Source organism: Sphaerodactylus townsendi, linkage group LG13, assembly GCF_021028975.2.
Source record: "Sphaerodactylus townsendi isolate TG3544 linkage group LG13, MPM_Stown_v2.3, whole genome shotgun sequence".
NCBI classification, from domain to species: domain Eukaryota; kingdom Metazoa; phylum Chordata; class Lepidosauria; order Squamata; family Sphaerodactylidae; genus Sphaerodactylus; species Sphaerodactylus townsendi.
The window spans coordinates 54,639,533-54,655,814 of record NC_059437.1 but is presented as its reverse complement, the minus strand read 5'-3'; the positions used below and the strand labels follow the sequence as shown (position 1 = coordinate 54,655,814).

The 16,282-nt window shown below is 44.6% G+C and overlaps 1 protein-coding gene and 1 long non-coding RNA gene across 2 annotated transcripts; both read left to right on the top strand.

Moving 5' to 3' along the window:
• Positions 1-1,208: 1,208 nt before the first annotated feature.
• LOC125443006 lies at positions 1,209-6,226 on the top strand. Its single transcript, XR_007246059.1, has 2 exons — positions 1,209-1,545; positions 4,068-6,226. It is a non-coding gene; the product is annotated as an uncharacterized LOC125443006 (long non-coding RNA).
• A 1,364-nt stretch (positions 6,227-7,590) lies between these two features.
• Positions 7,591-15,529, top strand: DIABLO (diablo IAP-binding mitochondrial protein). Its single transcript, XM_048514838.1, has 6 exons — positions 7,591-7,666; positions 11,841-11,961; positions 13,134-13,265; positions 13,362-13,472; positions 13,736-13,832; positions 14,679-15,529. Exons 1-6 carry the CDS (start codon positions 7,611-7,613, stop codon positions 14,891-14,893), a joined length of 732 nt encoding a protein of 243 aa, XP_048370795.1. The 5' UTR covers positions 7,591-7,610; the 3' UTR covers positions 14,894-15,529.
• Positions 15,530-16,282: the final 753 nt, after the last annotated feature.

Genomic DNA, 16,282 nt, shown 5'->3' with positions numbered 1-16,282 from the left:
CCGGATGTCCCCATGGTAGCTACGCCTGTGGGGCAGGTTTGATTCCCCACTCTGCCGCTTGAGCTGTGGAGGCTTATCTGGGGAATTCAGATTAGCCTGTGCACTCCAACACACGGCAGCTGGGTGACCTTGGGCTAGTCACAGTTCTTCTGAGCTCTCTCAGCCCCACCACACGGTTTTTGTTGGGGGGGGGGGAGGGAAAGGAGATTGTCATCCCCTTTGAGTCTCCTTAACAGGAGAGAAAGGGCAGATATAAATCCAAACTCCTCTTCTACCCCCACAAACATCCCATCAGGAGTTTTCATTTAATTTTAATGGAAGGGATGTATTTCTCTACCTTTTCATAAAGGATACAGGACAGAAACAAAAGCCTGCATTTGCAATATTCCAGAAGTAAAGCTATCATTTGGGGGGACTAGTTTTGGGTCAATCTACAGGCCCACTCTGGCAGGGGCTGATGGGAATTGTAGTCCATAACAGCTGGGGTGCCAAAGGTTCGCCACCACTGTACTAAAGAGTAAGTGAAAACAGAAGTAACCAGTTGGCTAACCATTTGAAGCTGGCAAAAGGAACTCCTAGCTACATATCCAGCGGTAGGTTTGGGTCCAAGAGCACCCCCAGACGAGGTACCTGTTCCACCAAAATACAGCCTTATCCAGAGTGAGTGACACCTTATGTCCCGAATCAGCCCTTCCCCTTGCCCGTTGTACTTGCAGCTCATCGAAATTATACTTCATTTTATTATTTATGTCATTTGTACCTTGCCTGTTTCCCCAATTGGAGTCCAAAGCAGCTTAGATCCTTCCCCGCTCTTCCATTTTATCCTCACAACAATCCTGTAAGGTTGGTTAGACTGAAAGACCCAAGGTCAGCCGATAAGCTTCCATGGCATGAGTATGGACTCAGACCCAGGTTTCTCAGATCCTAGTCCAACACTCTTAACCACTACACCACACTAGATCAGCCCACATCCTCTTCAAAACTACCTCCAGACACTGGTTAAGGGTTTCTACAACCTCCCTGGGATTGCTCCGAAAAATGAGACAGAGTGGAATATCATTCACATGTCACTTGGGATTATTCACTCTTCTTTTCCTACTGGTTCCCATGCTTAAGCATCTGCTGTGCAGAAAAAAAATGTACACCGTGTTGCCTCTATAAACGGAAGATTACAAATGTAACTTGGTACGCTTACTGGGGCGGTGGAATTACCAGTAACAGGAACAACCACTAATCGGGAAACAATTATTTTGACTGCATGGTATCTGTTTCCACTTTTTAAAAGAACTACAATATTTGTGTGTACTGTGAAGGATGAGTGAAGGCTCTGCCAATGTCCTATCCACAAATAGATTCCTGGCCACACCTAGTCCGTTAGGACAAGCAGCCTTTGTAGATACAGACTCATTACGCCTGCCTCTTCGCATATAACAAGGAGAAGAAGATCCAGCTACATTATAAGGCTTTTTACCAACCAGGCATTCAAGAGAGAGTCCAGAAACAAAGCAAAAAACAACTTCAAGCAAATGCCGTCATTTGTCCAGGGTAAGTAAGCAATTCCTCCCCATCAAATGTAATATTTCCTCTCCAAAAATACTAATACGATTATCTGGTAAATCTATTTCCGTATCGGATGACAGCAGTTTTTATATATTTGATCCTAGAGATTATAAATAAAAAATACTGATGCTGTAAATAATTAACAGATTAATTTAATAAATAAGTAGATTTAAATATGTCTCTTGTAGCTTTTTAAATGATTGTAAGTGCTTGATAATTCAATTTGTTCCCAACAGCGTTCGTGTTTTTAAAAAGAGAAATAATCCTTCAGGTTAGTTGTAACCTGATCCAGGCTTTATTTTCTTTTGTTCAGACTAAAGTAAGATGAATAACTTTCTGATTTTTAAAATGATTATTATTATATTATTAAAGTTTTGATATATTTCCTACACTTAGAAAAGTGTCGCAGTTTTTACCTTTATAGTGTTATAACTCACCAAACCATGGTACTAGTAAAAATTTGCAGGATTCAATAGAGCAATGAAGCGTATACTTCCAAAGCCTGTGGTTTTAAAACTGCCGTCCCTCTGACTTTTTCTGAAGTTAAGGAACTGCAGTAACTTACTGTGTAACACAAGTATATATATTGATTTGGATGCAAATGGATTTCAAACATTTCTGTCTTGCACAGATTGTTTTGGGCAGAAACAAAAATGCAAACCAAACTATCTGTACTTAACCCCCCAAATCATAAACAAAAGCATTTATTTCTGCCAGTTGGTCCATTAGAGGCAATTATGACATTAAATATTAACAGGGGCTCCTCTGGAAAGTTGGGCTGCTTTGATTAGTGCCTTTGACTGTTGCTAATGCGCTGTCAGCCCTGCATCTAGAAATGCTCTCCAGATGGTCTATTGGGAATAGCGATTCGGTGGTCTCATTTCCTCTCAGCAGGCCTTCTCCTTGCATCGATTGGAAGTAGTTATCATCTATAACTCTTACGTACATACATGTCAAGTCACAGCCAACATATGTTAGTTGAAAGCCTCTCGACAATAGGCTTTCAAGATAAGTGAAAAGTAGCGGTGGTTTGGCATTGCTTTCCTCTGCCAAGCCTTCATTGGTGGTCTCCCATTTAAGTACAGACCCTGCTTAGCTTCCAAGATCTGATGAGATTGGTCTACTCTCTACCATGCCACCTTCCAGAGGTGGGATCCAGCAGGTTCTCACCAGTTCCCGAGAGTGGGTTACTAATTATTTGTGTGTGCCGAGAGGGGGTTACTAATTGGGTCTGCTTTTCCGTTAGAAATCCCATTAGGTCCAAAAATCACGAAGTCCTGATGTTTCCTATGTGGCTGGTTAGCAAAGGTAGAAAACGGGATCATTCTCCCTGTTGGGCTGTTTTAAAAACATGTTTTAGAAATAGGGTAAAGTTCTTTGTTTAAGAAAAGTCTCCTTCTTTTGATTTCTAGAAACAAAATTAAGTATTTGAAAGTATTAAGTATTTGACAGGCAGTCAATTAGAGGAGAAGTAGTTGTTTCTGTTGGCAGTAGACGATAGGACTTGCTATAATGAGTTTAAATTATGGACAGAAAGATACCAGCTGGAAATTAGGAACTTTTTTTTACAGTAAGAGTTTTTTACAGTAACAGAGAAATTATTAATGCCCTGCCCCCGGAATGCCAGGCCACGGCCCTGTCGTGCCCCGCCCCATTGGCACTACGCCACTGTTTGAATCCCACCACCATGGGAACCTGTTACTAAAATTTTTGGATCCCACCACTGCCACCTTCCCTCCCCTATATCTCTTACACAATGCCCATTCAAAAAAAAATGTTTGCAAGCTTGGGTGCTGTGTGGTTTCCGGGCTGTATGGCCGTGTTCTAGCAGCATTCTCTCCTGACGTTTCGCCTGCATCTGTGGCTGGCATCTTCAGAGGATCATCTGAAGATGCCAGCCACAGATGCAGGTGAAACGTCAGGAGAGAATGCTGCTAGAACACGGCCATACAGCCCGGAAACCACACAGCACCCAAGTGATTCCGGCCGTGAAAGCCTTCGACAATACATTGTTTGCAAGCTGTTTCCAAATCTGTCTAAACCACTATTATTACTACCAACACAAGCACAGATCATTAACAGTCAACAAACTTACAAACCTTTAAGTAGAGTTACACCCATTTGCACTGTCTTCGACAGTATTCAGGATGGCGATGTTAGGAAATTGAAATTGTCCCTTGAAATTGTCCCTTGCAATTGGTTCTGTTGATTCAGCCATTCTTTTAGATGTGTCACAAGTTCCATTTCTCCTTGTGTGTGTGCACATAAAGTGCCATCAAGTCGCAGTCGACTTACGGTGAGCCTTACAGGGTTTTCAAGGCAAGGGACTAACACTGGCAGTTTGCATAAATCAAGGCCTTTGTCTGCATAGTAACCCTGGTACTCCTTGGTGGTCTCCCATCCAAATACCAACCAGTGATGATTCTGCTTAGCTTCCAAGATCGGATGAAATTGGGCTATCTTGGGCCATCCACTCTAAAGTGCCTTTTTAAACATCTCTGTTACAGATCAGGCTGTTCCTGCACATTCATCTTCACCATCTTACAGAGCCCGAATCATGCAAGACTCCTTTGCTGTCCACTGCCTGAAGGTGCTGAAGGAGCTCCTGGCTTTTGTACTGTTCAGTTACACAGTGCTGTTTGGTGCCCTGCTGTTGGCTGGCTGGACCACTTACTTCCTGGTGCTCAAGTGACAGCTCCGCTCGCTCTCTACCTGCAGCTGAAAAGACGAATAAACATGACGACGGCCCCTTTTTAGTCCACAGACTATGCAAGCTTTTATTTTGTCAAATTATGAATTATCTACAACAAACCAAACGATTTGTTCATGTATTTTACTAATTTTTTTCTCAGGAGTGAACCTCTCACAGGAATAAGAGCAAGGCAGAATGCCAAGATAAACACAGAAGCTGGCTGGTCAAGTTGTAACTTGCCCTCCTTTTATCACCCTTATAAACTCTGGCATAGACTGCAATCTTTCAATTAGTTAGGGTATGATATTCTCTAAAATCACTCTAATTGTCAGCTTTTACTTCTTCTTTTGTCTGAGGATGTTAATGAAAGAACCCTAGCTGTCTGGAGAAAGCGTGAAGAACTGTGCAATGATTCTGTTCCAAAAAGATAAATCAATAAAATAAAAAAAGACCTACCGGTCCTGTATCATCTCTGATATATGTTTCAGATTAGAATGGTTTGTATTAATATTTTAATTTAATTCTATCCAAAGAGCAGGCTATAAGAACTGATATATCCATCTGCTGTGGAATCAATTCCATAAGTAAGTTACAGAGTGGGATATAAAAATGCAGGGATTCAACTGTAGGACTTGATTTTACCCCTGAAAGCGATCATATCTCTTTCTCACAATAATTGTGATGTTTTAGGGGGAAAGGTAAGGTATTGTATTCTCTAGTTAATTCTTTCTCAGATTCCACATTTTTATGAAGATACCAGATTTTGTTAGGATTCTTCATCCTGAATTCAACCCCACTGAATAATCATAAATCAACATAATGCATAAATCAACAGGCTTAAGATCTGTTGTGAGTTCTGCTTTAAACATGCTCTAACTTCTTGTGTTCACAATCAAGGTGATGAAAAAGAGATAATGGATTCTTTTGCAAGTGTTTAGAGATTGTTGAATGTGCCTGTTTGTGGAAAAGAACCAGAGACATTTCTAAATTGATTGGGAGGCTTTCTTTCCGTTTTTCTTCTAAATATATTTCTCAAAATAATAAGTATTTAGGGTCATATATTTAAAATAATAAGTATTTAGGGTTATATATTCAAAATAATCAGTATTTAGGGTTATATATTTAAATAAATGTTCTTTAGCAGAGGTCTGTATGTTCTTCTTAAATTAGTGGCCCCAGCATTCAGAATGGTTTAGATCTTCTGATCTAGCTGGCATGTTAAAAGTTTCCAGTTATTAAAACATAGCTACAAATAAATGGGCTCATTGATATGTGTAAATTATGGGAACCACAATGCCACACACAGTTATGGGTACTTGTGGCCCACAAACATCAGTAAACAGGCATGGGAGTGCCTGGGTTGTGGTGAGATGCTCCCCTAGATGTATAAGTGCCCTGATCCAATGAGACACTAGGAGTTTTGTGTGTGTGGAACAACTGCGCAAGTTAGCATGGGGTTTGGAAAAGGGTTTGCCTAGGTCCATGATGGCAAACCTATGGCACTCCAGATGGTCATGCACTCCAGATGTTAATTGGCTATGCTGGCAGGGGCCAATGGGAATTGTAGTCCATGAACATCTAGAGTGCCATAGGTTCACCACCACTGGCCTAGGTGCTGTTGTGAAGGCTGAGAGAGAGAGTCACCACAGTGTAAAGACCATCTCTACATGCCAATTCATGAGGTATTTGCAAGAAAGTGGCTTTCTGTATTTCAAAACCATGGTTGCAACAGTTACCAACACAAGACATGTTGCCACTGAATCAGAAAGATAATTTTATGTTCTATTCATTTTAATAGCTACTTTCAATGATTATTTGCTTCTCGTGTTTGTTTGAATTTTTTTGCTAATTTTAAAGATTTCTGCCAGTGTTTATGCTGCTGCTTGTGTTTATTGTTACTACCGTTGTAAGCCACCTCTGAAATATTTGATTGAGAGTGTGTGATATAAATATTTTAAATAATTAGATAAATAATCACATCTAGTCCATTGGTATTTTATTGTAGCAAGCGAGTTCAATATCTTAAAGTTATATCTTACCCCTCTTTTTCCTCACTGCTCCCCAATTGGTCTTTCTGTGTGCAGTTCTTTTTATCACTTTAATTTTGAAATTGTAAGGTGATCAGTATTTTATGAATGCTCTGAGCTAATTTGGGGACCCTGGTCAACAAGTGTGCTACAATTAAAAATAAATGGAAATAAAAGTATGCAATGTTAACATCCTCAGGGGCCAGTTTGAGTGAAAATGCAGGATTCATATTTTTTAAGAAGTTAAATTAAAAAAATTGAAGTGTGTGGAAAGGTGTTGAGAACGAGACTACAATTTTTGTCAACAAATGAAAAACCACAAAAAGCTTTTTTAAAGCAATGATTCAGTTGTGGGATTAAAAACAAAAACAAATAACCATTTTTGTAATAAAGATTGAGATGGGTCTAAAAAGTATCTGTTTTAAATGAGTGTCAAGACCACATCCTTGCCATGCTCAGCCATATTCACCCAGGGGAGTCTGTGAGACAGTGGAATCCCTGCTTGTGATACAGCCTGGTTTGTTTGAGCAGCAGTTTTCTCTCCCTGCACAGACAGCATCTGGCCCATATCAGGATTTCAACCTTGGAGGAACTGCACGGCCTGTAAACACTTTTGATTTTGCGAAAACATAGCAGTCTTCTTCATGCCATTGTTCCAAAATGACAACACACGACATATTGAGACTCGTGTTAAGATGTCTATTCTGACAGGACTGTAAAAACGTGTTACTTACTGTGGTAAATTTAATCATATCAATTGTTCGGATGAACAAAAATTGATTGTTAAAACATGTGCCAAATTACTAGTACAGGACATCTGTATTTGGTTGCGCTTCTCCTATCCCCCCCCCCCCTCCATCTCCAGGATGTACCTGGAGATCTCCTGGGATTCCAGTAGATCTCCACAACCCAGAGATCCGTTCCCTTGGAGAAATGGCTGTTTTGGAAGGGGGGACAGCACGGAATTATATGCCCTGTGGGGGGGTCCCTCCCTCCCTCCCCAACCCCCCCCCCCCCCCCAGGAATTTCCTATCCCGGAGTTAGCAACTCCAGCAGCGCTCCTGAACTCCAACCCAGGCAGTCTTTCATTGCGGGCCTCCCTTCCATGCCGAATCAAAGGCGCCACGACGGGGCTTCCACCACCGCTTTCCTGCGGGATGAGAGACTAGGACGGGAGGGTAAGAGGGAGGACCGGAGTGGAGGCGGAACGAAAAGGAAGGGCCTCACTTTCAGGAGGGAATGGGAAAAAGACCGTACCTTGGCTCTATGGCTATCGGCCGGCGCAAAAAACACGTCATTTCCGTCGCTCCCCAAACCACGTCGGAGCGAAGATGGCGGCGGCGGGTTTGAGTGCCGGGTGGCTGCGGAGCTGCTGCGCCCTGCTCAGGTACCCAAGGAAGGCGGCGGCGGCGGCTCCTCCCCGGCCGAGCGGCCCCTCGAGGGGGGGGGGGGGTCTCCTGTTGGCGGGTTCGAGCCCCTTCTGAGCCCAGAGTCCTCTCCTCTGGGGGAAGCGAAGGGGAAGGAATATCCTCGGGGTTGTGGATCGGGACCCACGAGCCCGCTCTTCCCGCCGGGCAGGGCCGCTTTTCTGCCACCTTGGCCTCTGCCCTCCCCGGGAGGCGAGGCCACCACGCAGCAGACTCGCTTGTGCCGTCTTAGGGAGGGAGGGATGGGGCGGCGTTTGGTTTCTTAAAATGTCTGACAACCAGCGTGGTGTAGTGGTTAAGACCAGGTGGATTCTAACCTGGGGGACATGAGTGGCGGAATCAAACCCGGTTCCCCAGATTAAAATCCCCGGTGAACCAGATGTGTTCCCGCACTCCTGCATTCCTGCTGGGTGATCTTGGGCCAGTCACAGTTCTCTTAGAACTCTCCCGGCCCCACCTGCCTCACCAGGTGTCTGTTGTGGTGAGAGGAAGGGAAAGGAGCTTGTGAGGCTCTTTGAGTCTCCTTACAGGAGAGAGAGGTGGGATGGAAATCCAAACGCCTCTTCTTCTTTTTTAATGTGGGCAATGGCCACCGTCCAGGTGGTCAGGGAAAGTAGAGGCATCCTAATATTGCCATCGTAAGAAAAAAAATTGAAACTATTATTTAAAGAGAGGAGTGGGTTTAAGGACATATAATCTGGGCCATTTGAAGGACTTATGAAATTGGGCTATACCAGAGTCTGGCTAGCCCTGGCAAGTGTTGTTTTTTGTCAAATATTCTTTGTGTTGAGTGAGGAGGGACACATTTTGTATGGGGACACAGTCAATGTATGCAAATGGAAAATATTATGGTTGTAAACTTTATTTTGAGATGCTGTATGCAGACATTTGAAAGAGATTGATAATTGTAGTTATATGAGAGATTGAATGCATTTATGTAGTATATTTTGTAGAAGAATGCAGTATCTGTAAATAAGCCGTTTGGTGCAAAGTGGTTATATTCCAGCCTCCATGTGGCAACTGGATATCTCTCATTGTCATAACTGTTCTTTAGAAAACAGATCCCCTGGAGAAAATGACTGCTTTGGAGGGTGGACTCCAAGACATTATATACTAGTGAAGGCCCTCCCCAAACCCTGCCCTCCTTCTAACGTATCTTAGAAATTGATCAGTGTCCATGGGGGGAAAACATGAACAGCATCTTATCCCCCCCCCCTTGAGATTACCATTTATGTTTTCATGATAATGAGGCCAAATTTGTTGGATGAAACAGAATTCCCCCAAATCTGAACACACTGTTTATGAAAAGATGCAAAGAACATAATATTTCAGTGTATTGTCGAAGGCTTTCATGGCCAGATTCAACTGGTTATTGCGGGTTTTTCAGGCTGTGTGGCCGTGGTCTGGCAGATCTCATTCCTAATGTTTCGCCTGCATCTGTGGCTGGCATCATCAGAGGTGTATCACGTAGAGAAGTCTGGTACCTACCAGAAATCAAGGCCTTCTCAGCAGTAGGTGCAGCATGGAATCAAGCAAGCCGGGTTTTTTATAACTCAGCACTGAAATTCCTAAACAAAAGGCCAGTTCTGTGAAAGCAACAGGAGGTGTTAACATGATTCATGGTGCAACACTTCAGTCTGAACTCGCTCATTTCAGTGGAGGTAGCTTGAAGGAACTCTCTGTAGGACTGCATTATTTTCTTGTATAGACTTCCACCAGGGCGTGCCCAGGCTTGTCCTGGGGGGGGTTCTCTGATACAGGATACATCTAGCCAGAGTAGAGCATGCTGGAACTTGTCCTAGCAATATGCACCTTCCATGTCTGAATGCAGCCTGGCTTCTTAGAAACTGAGGCTGGTCAGTCTATTCTCCAGCACCCATGACAGTCTGCAGCAGCTGAAACCAACAGGAGCCCAGTGGCATCTTAAAAGACTTTGTTCCAGCGCAAGCTTTAGTGAGAGAGCTCTCCTCATCACCTGTGCAGGAGCATGCGTTCACGAGGTTGATGCTTTACATTTACAACAGAAGGAGGGGAGGGAGAGAACACTACAAAGAGAAGGTGGTTGAAAACAAGATCTGAGTCCACACTGATTTTTCTTTCTAATAGGTTGTGTTTCAAACAGGTGTTTCTTTAACATTGGGAAGTGGTGGGCTCTGCTTTGAAGGTTTTTAAGCAGAGGCTAGATGGCCATTTGACAGCAAGGCTGATTCTGTGAATACGGGAGGAACGTGAGAGGGAGGGCAGGAAGGGAAGGGAGTCAGTGCTTGGCTCTCATGTCTAGGCAACGCAGTCACCACTTTGGCATTTTCCTCCAGGCCAGATTGGCCAGGGATACTGGAGTTTTTTTGCCTTCCTCTAGGCCAGGGGTCTTCAAACTATGGCCCTCCAGATGTTCAGGAACTACAATTCCCATCAGCCCTGCTACTTGGCTGTGCTGGCAGAGGCTGATGGGAATTGTAGTTCCTGAACATCTGGAGGGCCATAGTTTGAAGACCTCTGCTCTAGGCCAGTGGTTCTCAACCTATCTTCCTAATGCCGCGACCCTTTAATACAGTTCCTCATGTTGTGGTGACCCCTAACCATAAAATTATTTGTGTCTCGGTTCCTAAGACCATTGGAAATACGTATTTTCCAATGGTCTTAGGTGACCCCTGTGAAAGGGTCGTTCGACCCCCAAAGGGGTCGCGACCCACAGGTTGAGTACCGCTGCTCTAGACATAAAATAGGAGTCACTGGGGAGTGGGGACAGATAGTTGTAAATTTTGTGCATGGTGCAAGGTGTTGGACTAGATGACCCGTAAGATCCCTTCCAGATTTTATATTTGTATGATGTGCTAGGTTTTAAGTAGATTTGTGGATGGGTACCATATTAAATATTTATTTATTTATTTATATTTATTTATTAATTCGGCTTTTATACCGCCCGATCCCCGAAGGGCTCCGGGCGGTGGTTGAAGGTTACTTCATTTTGCATATTTGGATATGACTGTTGCGTTCTGGCCTAATGATTTTTGTACTGTTTGCTTTGTTAGCTGCTCGGATGGATTTTGAATCCATATCTACATATATTTCAAGTTGTAGCTTTTTTCAAATTGCAAGATTCAAATTTGGGGGTATACGACACCCCAAGCCTGAGGAATACAATTTCGCCAAAAACAATTTCACTGTTAATAATTGGCTAATAGAAATGTAAGTGCGGGTTTAGTTTAAATTTCACCATTGGTAGTTTCAGGAAAATAAACCCCCTGTATAAATAAAAATAAAAATTTTTATAAAGTGAAGGGAGGTGTGGTGCAGAGGCAGAAAGGAGTTTGTCCCCAGTTCACTTCTTGTCTGTGCCCTCTGTGGCTTAGGTGGGTCACTCAGCCTTTGCTGAGTGAGAAATTGGGGGTGATGGTATTGAGAAATTGGGAGTGATGGTAACACACATTACACAATTTTTGTGGGGTCCGAAAGAATGATTGTGAAGTGGTTTGATTGGATACTCTAACATACAATACAGATGCCACACAGTAGTAGTGATTTTATCCTGAAGAAGAAGAAGAAGAGTTTGGATTTATATCCCCCCTTTCTCTCCTGCAGGAGACTCAAAGGGGCTGATAATCTCCTTGCCCTTCCCCCCTCACAACAAACACCCTGTGAGGTAGGTGGGGCTGAGAGAGCTCCGAGAAGCTGTGACTAGCCCAAGGTCACCCAGCTGGCGTGTGTGGGAGTGCACAGGCTAATCTGAATTCCCCAGATAAGCCTCCACAGCTCAGACGGCAGAGCTGGAAATCAAACCCGGTTCCTCCAGATTAGATACACGAGCTCTTAACCTCCTACGCCACTGCTGCTCCTGAGAATCTGTATTATAACTTTATTAGTGTTTATTGTTCCCCGCTTTCATACATATGGCCCTCTCCATCTCTCATGGTGCCAGGTAAAATTCCCTGGGCAGCTAATCTGTGTCCTGTATCTGAAAGGTTTGTACAGCCTAAAAGTGCCCTGCTTCTTGAAGGGGAGGAGAGTGAAAGCAAAACTTCCTGGCAGATGCTGGTGGGTCAAGGCCACCAGATGTGCTGCATCCAGCCTGCAGAAGGATAGGTTACCTGGACTGCAGTCTGCCCTTATGCTTATAAGGTGTGTCTCTTGTAGGCGGAGTTTTCCGATCCTGGCTGGCATGAGGACTCGCTGTGTTTTAGGATTGAAGGGACCATGGAACAAGGTAGCAGCGTTGGGGCTTGGAGTAACTCTTTCCGCCATTCCTATTGCACAGGTAACCCTAGGGAAAAGCAGCTTGGTTTCAGTTCCAGGGTGCACATACTTTGGCATTCCTTAACAGCAGTGTGAGGAGCACAGGTTGATGTCAGGTAAGGGGGAGTGGTTGCTTCATGACATCAGCATGTGGATGCCATTGAGATTTACTTATTTTCCGCTCATCTAATGAAGGCAGTGGTGGGTGAGTGGCGGCCCTCGGCCAGCCTCATGACTAAGCTAATTGTTCACTCAGGGGAGGAACTGGTTTCTGTGGTTGGAAACAGCCATTTTTCCTTTGCCACTGTCCCTCTCACTTGACTTCAGTAGTAGGACAATCAGGGTAATCCAGTGCAGAGGCAGAATTGGCACTGGATTCTTCATTGGAGGGTGCTTAAAACTAAAGGCAGATAAAACAGAAGCAGATCACATTGTTTGTGTCACAGGATCACAGATTATGTACAGTCCCAGATGTACAATGTTCTGATTTTCAGCCATCAGTCACCAGAAACACTAAAGCCAAGAACAGCTGAATATTTGGGATTTGCCCACTAACTGTGGTGTTTGCCTCACTGGAAGGGTTTTCACATTTGAGCAAATCAGCATGAACAGATCCAGCTGTTAAAAATTTGGAGTATACCAAACTAGCAGCTTTTCTCTACTTAACTGGGGAAGACCGAGACTTCAGAAAAGTATAAAGCACTGAGACCGGCCTTGTGTGGGTGGGTGGCATCCCACACAAAAATTTTCTGCTGACAGAAGAAATGAAGCAGCCAGTAAAGCAAGATTTCCTTGCCTCCTTTACATCCAAAAATGCCCTCTAGATGTTGGGAAAAGGAACCCCCTGGAATAGTGTGAGGGAGGAGTCAAAGTCTGCAGCAGAAGGGGGGAAATTGGCAAATCCTCCCCCCAGAAATCCCCTCTCCTTGTGGTTAATGGAAATTTCTTCTGGATCCAACAGTCTCTGAGCCTAATCTGTCTCACGGGGTTGTTTGCAGGTATAAAATGAGGATTATAAAGCTCTCTGAAATGTGCTAATAGGAAGTATTGACCTTGTTTTCTGTGCCTGCAGATTATCTGCTGCCCTTTTTTTCTTTTGCTGCCAACTGTGTATAATGTTTCCTTATCACAAGCTTCTGCAGAGCTTGTGCCTTTGGAGAGCAACCTGACCAGCACCTAATATTTGTCTTCCAGAAACACGACCCGAGTTTGCTTAGCAACGAAGCCTTGATCCGGCGAGCTGTCTCTTTGGTGACTGACAGCACCGGGACCCTGCTCTCCCAAACGACCTATGCACTAATTGATGCTCTCACAGAGTACACAACGGTAAGAGGCTCTCTGCCTTGTGGTACCAGTAGAAATGCTGCTGTGGATATTTAGCCAAGCGGCTGGCCTCTAACTGCACCTCTGTCTCCCCTGCAGGCAGTTTACACACTGGTGTCGCTGTACCAGAAATACACGCAGCTCCTTGGGAAAATGAACTCCAAAGAGGAGGATGCTATCTGGCAGGTGATCATTGGGGCTAGAGTCGAGGTAAGCAACCAGCCAGACACTTGATCGTTCAAGAGCCAGAGTGCTCTGGCTTGTAACCATTCTGAAGTTGAACCTCGGAGTCTTGGGTTCAGGTTCCTGCTCCATTCAGGCTCAGAAAGTCTGCTGACTACTGGCAGGCCTCAAGCCTGTAAAACGGTCGAAGCCAGGCAGTGACCTGCTGTCACAAGGGCAAATGTGAACACTCTGCTGCTTGACAGACAAGCTCAGGTGGTATTTCTGATGTGGCCTTTGGCTCTCCTTAGGTGACGACAAAGCAGCAAGCGTACCTGAAGCTCGAGTCCAGGTGGAGAACAGCCTTGCGCCTCTCCGAGATGGCGGCAGAAGCTGCATATCAGTCCGGTATTGTTAACTGATGACTATCCCTATTGTCAGCAGCTGCCCGACTTTTTTCCCTTTCCACAGAGATTGTGCTTACCAAAAAGTTGTTTTTCTATGAATTGTACTCAGAAGTTAAGGCCTTAATGCAGGGATGTCAAACTCTGGCTCCCCAGATGTCCATGGACTACATTTCCCATCAGTCCCAATTGGCCATGCTGGCAGGGACTGATGGGAATCGTAGTCCATGAACATCTGGGGCATCAAGAGTTAGACATCCCTGCCTTAATCCATGCCTATGCCCTCTTCTTGCATGCATTCAAAGGTTCCTCTGTGCAGCCTCCAAAGCATCAATGATTTTGAAAGGCAGTTTGGATCTATTAAAAAGAACTACTGACATTTCTTTGGAGGCACCCCCCACCCACAAAACACCCTCCTCTCATCCCGGGACAGACCACACCCCCTGGGATTGTTATTGCCAACGGCATGAGATGGTGTCTAAAACTCAGCAACAAAGTAGAGAACTGCAGGAAAAGCTTTTGCCTGCCATGTGCATGGCTGAGTTGCGTAACTTGCCATTATGCAGCACTGTGTGTTTTTCTGTGAGAGAAACTCACAGCAAAGGTGTGAAGTGTCGGTCAGAACAGAACCCCCAAATCATACAGCTGGGCTTCCTGGCCACACACAGTAGGCCAGGGGTGTCCTACTCTGGCACTTCAGATGTCCATGGACTACAATTCCCATCAGCCCAATTGGCCATGCCAGCAGGGGCTGATGGGAATTGCAGTCCGTGGACATCCGAAGCGCCAGAGTTGGACGCCTCTGCGGTAGGCACACAAATCCAACCTGACCTTCGCTTCCCTGCTGCAGGAGCGGATCAAGCCTCGGTGTCGGCCCAAAACCATATTCAACTGGTGAAGACCCAGGTGCAAGAGATGCGGCAGCTGTCGCAGAAGGCGGAGACCAAACTGGCCGAAGCTCAGACCGAAGAGCTTCTGAAGCTGAAAGAGGAGGACCCCTTGCTGCCTGCGGGTCAACAGGCTAGCATTGAAGAGGCTGAAGAAGCTTACCTTCGCGAAGACTGAAGCAGGTTGATTGCCTGCCTGCCTGCCTGGAGGATCCCACCACTGCTTTGCCTGGTGGGTGGGGGAAATTGTCCTGATAAAGTTGAAATACTGGGATCGTAAGGTTATTGGCAACCTTTCCTTTGTCGTGCCAGACTGGCCAGAAGCAGGCCCCCAAATTTTGGGAGCTGTGCTTCTGATCTGGAGGGAGATAGTTTATTTAAATGCGGAAATGTGAAAGTAGCTGGCTTCTGATCTGGAGGGAAATTGTTTATTTAAATGCGCAAATGTGAAAGTAGCTGGCCGATACCCGCATTACTGCCTGTGGAGATGTATTATTGGAACAACTAATAGGAGTGATTCAGTCACATCCGTTGAACTCCCAGATGTCTGGAGATAATTGTAGGTTTCAGTAAATCCAAGAGGGCTGAGTCTTTTTATATCTGAAAACATTTAGTTGCTTTGTGAAGGGAATGAGGTAATACTAAGGATTAATTGCCCTTGAAAATCAAGACTGAGTTGCATTTCCTAGCCAGGAAGATTGATTTATCTTTTGTGGGTTTTTTTCTAATTATGTGATGCACTGTTTGCACCCAAACTTGTTTTTAAATAAAAGGTAACAAAAAATTGATCTTCATCGTAACTAAAAAGACTTTCTCCTCTTTGTACCATGGTACCAATAACAAGCTGCATGCCAAAATGCATGTCTGGTACAGACTGGCTTATCAAAGTGAAGGAGCCAGTTCAAAGGCTCTGCAGGGAAACCACAACTGTGTTGGTTCTGTTTTGTTTACCAGGACCACAGAGCCCTGTCCAAAAAGAGGAAGAAAAGCTCCACTGAAACCCCCAAGTCAAAATATATAATAAAGTTTTGCTTTTCCTGAACGATCTACTTGGCTTGTCAGCACTGACTAGCTAGAAAGGGAACAGAGGAAGTGAAGAAAGGCAGAACAGAAATTACGGGCCCTGCTTCTCTTAATCTGACCCACGGCTCCGTAGTCATGGTTTTAACTGCTGTGATGCACATGTTGGATCAGGAATCTCTTCAGAATTCTCGAGCTTTAAAACATGTTCTGCCGTAAGCCTCACCCATGTTGGTCTGCTACTATGTAGAATGGATAACAGTCAGTATGCTTGCCAGATGATAAAATGACATATTTAGCTCACAAACTCCTTTTCCCTTCCTCTTCCTGTAACAGACACCTTGTTAGGTGAGGCTGAGAGAGTTCCAAAGAACTGTGACTAGCCCAAGGTCACCCAGCAGGCTTCATGTGTGGCGGGGGGAAAATTCCAGATTAAAGTCCACTGGTCTTAATCGCTGCACTACACTGGCTCTCAATCAGAATCAGTGTTCTTAAAGGATACATCTAGCGAGCAGAGGGAGGGGGGGCAGAGGGTGAGGCTTGCTTG